The sequence below is a fragment of the Pongo pygmaeus genome, chromosome 4 (assembly GCF_028885625.2).
Source record: "Pongo pygmaeus isolate AG05252 chromosome 4, NHGRI_mPonPyg2-v2.0_pri, whole genome shotgun sequence".
Lineage (NCBI taxonomy): Eukaryota > Metazoa > Chordata > Mammalia > Primates > Hominidae > Pongo > Pongo pygmaeus.
In genome coordinates this window covers 75273657-75279656 of record NC_072377.2, presented here as the reverse complement: position 1 = coordinate 75279656, position 6000 = coordinate 75273657, and the positions used below count along the sequence as shown (strand labels likewise).

At 39.8% G+C, this 6000-nt stretch overlaps 1 protein-coding gene across 1 annotated transcript in view; it reads right to left on the bottom strand.

Annotated features, from left to right (window-relative positions):
- Positions 1 to 939: 939 nt before the first annotated feature.
- MCCC2 (methylcrotonyl-CoA carboxylase subunit 2) overlaps positions 940 to 6000 on the bottom strand; it is a 66120-nt gene continuing 61059 nt past the window's right edge. The window contains exon 17 of the mRNA XM_054489899.2: positions 940 to 2898. Coding sequence (XP_054345874.1) covers positions 2781 to 2898 — 118 coding nt within the window. The 3' untranslated portion in view covers positions 940 to 2780. The remainder of the gene's footprint in view (positions 2899 to 6000) is intronic.

Sequence of the window (6000 nt, the reverse complement as noted above, 5' to 3'; positions counted from 1 at the left end):
AAACCAATCTCAATGCATTTTAGAACTAATGTGGCCTCTCAAAAATAATCTTATTAATGAAATCATTCCAAAACCTGCTTTGATGTATCCCTGTGAAGGAAACATATGGCCTCTCTCCGGAGAGACATGCACATAAGCATGTTGGCAAATGATGAAGTGTCACTCAAACACTCAATAGTGCCTTCTGCTGGTGCAGAAGTGCTTTTTTTTTTTTTTAACAAATTCGATTTGAAAATACATTTCTTATAAACTGCAAAATAGAAGTAATCTTGTCCTTTTCATTCTTTAACTACCACCAGGGGCAAATTTAGAGACTAACTTGTTGTATATTTCTTCAAATTCCAAGTAGCTCATATTATCCTTGCTGGAATTCATATTTATGATAGTCAAAATGTTTAAAAAGTATTACCTATTTTGGTAAGATAATTATAAATGTTTATTGTTGGATAAAATATACAAAATAGAGCAAGGCGTAGTGGTGCAAGCTTGTAGTCCCAGCTACTTGGGAGACTGAAGCAGGAGGATTGCTTGAGCCTAGGAGTTCGAGTCCAGCCTGGGCAACATAGCAACACCCTGCCTCTAGAAAAATAAAAAAAAATCCAATTCACTTAAATGTGGTTTTATTGATGGCCAGTTTCTTCCCAGAAAGGCAAAAGCAGTGCTAAAATATCCATGAATCCTTGACTTGTTAATGGTTCCTACCAAAGGAATACTACCTAGTCTTTATATAGAAAATCATTTTGTTTTGACATAGATGCGTATTTTCATCAAAATTTTAATATTACTATTTTAATATACTTAATGTATTTCTTCTGAAAATGTAACCTACCACTGAATTTGATCATCTATCTGTATTCTCCCCACAAAAACTAAATTGACTTCCTGATACACATTGAACATCACACACAAATGTTTAAAATATTAAATATCACACACAAATGTTTGAAATATTTACTTTATTAGGAAAACATTTGATAGTTCTATTCGGTCATATAATCAATCACCTAATTTTAAAACTATGTGGCCAGAGGACATCAATTACAATATGGATTTTTCATTCATTCAACAAATATTTGAGCACCTACAAGTGCCAGGCATTGGAGGTACAGGGTAAATGGGAGAATCCTTGCTCTCACAGAGCTTACATTCTAGCAGGAGGACAATATTAATGTTTATAGTAAAATGATGAGTTTATGACAAAGGAAGTAGTGTTTTACAAGAGCATAGAGTAGGGAAGCTAATCCAGCACAGGGAGGTCACAGAGACATCCCTAAGGAAGTGGAGTTTAAACTGAGAGAAGCAAGTGCTTAAACTGAAGGATGTGTTAGAGAAGAAGGGAGAGTAGAACAATTTGGGCAGAGGGAACCTTATAGACCCTAAGGTGGGAAGGTTCAAAGAACTGAAAGAGAGCTAGAACAGCTGGAGCCGTTCTCCTGTGTAAAGAGGAGTCAAAGAGATAAGATTAAAGATGTGAAGATTAAGATCTTGGTGGCATTCAGGGATTGGCACTTCTACAAGAAATCACTGAAGGGAGTAACGTGACATTACTTTTCACTTCAGGATGGCCATTCTAACTCCAGGGAGTAGACTGGACTAGGTAAGACTGCAGGCAGGTAGACCTCTTCTAAGGCCTGTGATAGTGAAAGACAAAAATAAGTGGGGAAATTCAGGGGATAGTGAAAATCAGTAGGACTTAATGAGCAAGCCAGAGGTTCCTCCACAACAACCAGTACAGATGTCCAGTAGACCTACTGGATATCAAGGCCTGCAGCTCAGGGGAGAGCTGGGTTAAGAACTGTCAAGGCAGTAATCATCTGCATTTAGATGGCAAGTGAAGCCATGACAGGGGCTGAAATGGCCCAGCAAGAATAAATCAAACCATGAGAAACACATACATTTAAGAATAAGGAGATGTGGTCAGGTGCGGTGGCTCACGCCTGTAATCCCAGCAATTTGGGAGGCCGAGGTGGGTGGATCACTTGAGGTCAGGAGTTCAAGACCAGCCTGGGCAACATAGTGAAATCCTGTCTCGGCTAAAAATACAGAACTTAGCTGGGTGTGGTGGCGCATGCCTATAGTCCCAACTGCTTGGGAGGCTGAGGCACAAGAATCGCTTGAACCCGGGAGGTGGAAGCTGCAGTGAGCCGAGATCACGCCACTGCACTCCAGCCTGGGCAGCAGAGAAACACCCTGTCTCAAGAAAAAAAAAAAATAAGGAGATGTCATGGGCTCGGGGGAGGGAGAAATGGGGAGCGCTATTGTTTGAATGGTATAGTTTCAATTTGGGACAGAGAACAAATTCTGGAGATGAATGGTGGTGATGGCTGCACAGCAGTGTGAGGGCACTTTATGCCACTGAAGTAACAGATGCCTTTCAAAAATAAGCCCGCTAAAATATCACCAAGCATAACCAGCAAAACAATCATTTCAGTGAAAATACAACTTTATATTAATCATCTCAATAATACAGATTACAGAACTGAGTTTACAGATTACAGAACTTTTCATACTTTGTGGGTCAGAAAGGATATCTGTAAATTACCATCTCCGCTTTATGGGTGGTAAAACTGAGCCACAGAGAAATTTCTCTAAGAAAATTTAAAAGGAATTGACGTTCATTAAATAAATATCCTCATTGATTTTTTTAAGGTGCAAAAGTACAATGCACAGTGTTAAAAAAGTTACTGTAATAGCCTCATGTTCGAGAAGTCTAAAATTTTAAGGCTACTACATGTGTTAATTTTTGGTACATGTCCAACAGAAAACATCCTTCATTCCAGTTACATCCTGAAGATACCGAAGTCAGTCTTCTCTATTGGTGCGTTGAGGGCTGCACTAAAACTGAGACCCAAGACCAGTCTGGTGTCCGCTGGATCAATGATCCCATCATCCCACACCCTGACAAAAGAACAAAAAAAGAGTTACGAATTTACCACCAAACTACCATTTATACACTCTCCATGTGCAGAAATGCCAAGGAAGTTTTCCTTCAGGTAATATATGGATCTACTGATTAGCATCCATGTAACATAATCTCACAACAGAAACTATGTTCAAGACAGAGGGGGAAAATGTGGAAAAAAATGATACGACTTTCATCCCAGGCCACCACAGAATGTCATGTCAGGCTTAAGCCTTAAGGAACTACTTTTACAAGAGATCTCAAAGTAACCCCTAATTTGACAATACGTTTACTTATTCGGGAAAAATTTTCCTGTTCCTTTTCTTCCCACACAAATATATAAGCCAAGTTGGTGTAGTCTGTCATTAATAGGCAGAACCACATATACCCAGGTAATAACCTCAAACTTTACTGGAAAATGTATATTCCCCAACCCCCATCCAAACTCTTAAGAAACTATGAAAATTATTGAATAGGCTTCAGTACATTTTATTTTATTTATTATTATTATTATTTTTGAGATGGAGTCTCGCTCTGTCACCCAGGCTGGAGTGCAGTGCAGTGGCATGATCTCAGTTCACTGCAACCTCCGCCCTCTGGGTTCAAGCAATTCTCCTGCCTCAGCCTCCCTAGCAGCTGGTATTACAGGAGTGCGCTACCACACCTGGCTAATTTTTGTATATGTAGAAGAGACCGGGTTTCGCCATGTTGGCCAGGCCGGTTTCAAACTCCCGACCTCAGGTGATCCGCCCACCTCAGCCTCCCAAAGTGCTGCGATTACAGGCGTGAGCCACCACACCTGGCCGGCTTCAGTACATTTTATTAATAAAATAGATACCTTCAAATGTAGGTCTTTATTTTTTGCTACAATAGGAAAAACAGTAACTTTAAACTGCTTGCAGAAGAAACTTTTAAGTAGAAATTTTAGTTTCCTTTCCACTGACAACCTCAAATGTATAAGGAAAAATGACTGAGAAATATTACTTTTTAAAGGTTATTAGTAGGTGGCAGTTTGCTTTTTTTATATAAACTCCCTTCAGTATCTGAACCTGGCATCAATTATTAAACCATTCTTACATTGACAGACATGAATCAAATCTTTGCTCATAAAACATTCATTCATAATAGGGACCCTAAAGTATCAACACCCAATAAAAAGAAAGCCAGTCTTGTCATCTGCAACCAGGTGAATTGATTACACTCCCTCTGAAGCCTGCAGCACAGCAAGCATGGTGATGAAGAGGCTGCTTAATAATGTTCATTAAAAAGACTGCCCCAGGTAAGAGGCACTAATGAAATGCCTGATAAAAGTTTGATTATAAAAACAACTGAGCAGAAGCAAATTGGCACACTACATATGTAATCTATTAGGATTAAGGAAAACATTGTAGGTTCCAGTAACTGATAATGACAAGCTCTGTCTCTGAAAAGACAGATCTAGCCATGTTCAAACCTAAGCAGGCCAGGGAATTTTACTGTGAAGCTGAGATTTACTAAACCCAAGGAAGGTACTATAAACTGGCTTGGAAATCCTTTCAGCTTTGAAAGAAAGCTGCTGTCTCCATGCCACCAGCTGCTTCAACAGAAGGGTTAAACATCTACAGATCTGGCCAGGTGCGGTGGCTTACGCCTGTAATCCCAGTACTTTGGGAAGCCAAGGCAGGTGGATCACCTGAGGTTGGGAGTTTGAGACCAGCCTGACCAACATGGAGAAACCCCATCTCTATTAAAAATACAAAATTAGCCAGGCGTGGTGGCACATGCCTGTAATCCCAGCTACTCGGGAGGCTGAGGCAGGAGAATCCCTTGAACCCAGGAGGCAGAGGTTGCGGTGAGCCGAGATCATGCCATTGCACTCCAGCCTGGGCAACAAGAAACTCTGTCTCAAAAAAAAAAAAAAAAAAATCTACAGATCCACAGAAAACTTTACTTTCTGTTAACATTTATTTCCAAAGATAAGTCTCTCTGGGCCATTTACTCTTCTGCCTTGAATGTAATCCATTAAAAAATAATAATAATGTTAGTATGAAAATAATAAAAGATGCAATCTTTCTCAAGAGATGACTTATCTTAGCCAGGGCTGAAAAACAAGCTAACGACTCACACAAAATACACAATTTTTCAAACTTTAATATTTCAGCTGTCCCTGTGTATTTCAGTCAAAATCTTATGTGGAAAAAAAAAACTATAGAAAAGCTTAACAATATATATTTTATATTTCACCTCAAACCTCTTATACGGCTTTCTATTGCTTCTTTCCATTTACTGGCTACTATATGTCTGTTTACACGATGATAAAATCAGGAACATGTTTAGCTCTCAAAGACTATAAAATATTTTGTTCTTAATTAAATGAATCAAACCACCACAATAAAATATACCTGTAAATTTGTTTGTAAAAATATATATTTGGCAAAAAACCTTTAAAAATTCCCAAATGCTGGCCAGCCACGATTACAGGTGGCTCACACCTGTAATCCTAGCACTTTGGGAGGCCGAGGCAGGATCACTTGAGCTCAGGCATTCAAGACCAGCCTGGCCAACATGGTGAAACCCCATCTCCACAAAAAATACAAAAAAATTAGCCAGGCGTGGTGGCACATGCCTGTAGTCCCAGCTTTGGAGGCCGATGCAAGAGGATCGCTTGAGTCTGGGAGGCAGAGATTGCAGTGAGCTGAGATCACGTCATTGCACTCCAACCTGGGCAACAGAGTGAGACTCTGTCTTTAAAGAAAACAAAAACAAAAACACATACACATACCCAAATGGTATTATTTATCTCCTCAACCTAATTATGTTCTTGAAAATCAGTATGTTTTGTCTTTGTATCCACCAAGGAACCATTCAAATGATTGTAATGGACTCTAACTTTTGCTTTTTTTTTTTTTGAGATAGGGCCTTGTTCTGTCACCCAGGCTAGAGCACAGTGGCATGATCTCGGCTCACTGCAGTCTTGACCTCCCAGGTTCAACTGATCTGCTTGCCTCAGCCTCCTGAGCAGCTGGGACTACAGGTGCACACCATCACGCCTGGCTAATTTTTGTATATTTTTTGTAGAGACTGGGTCTCGCCATGTTGCCCCGCTGGTTTCGAACTCC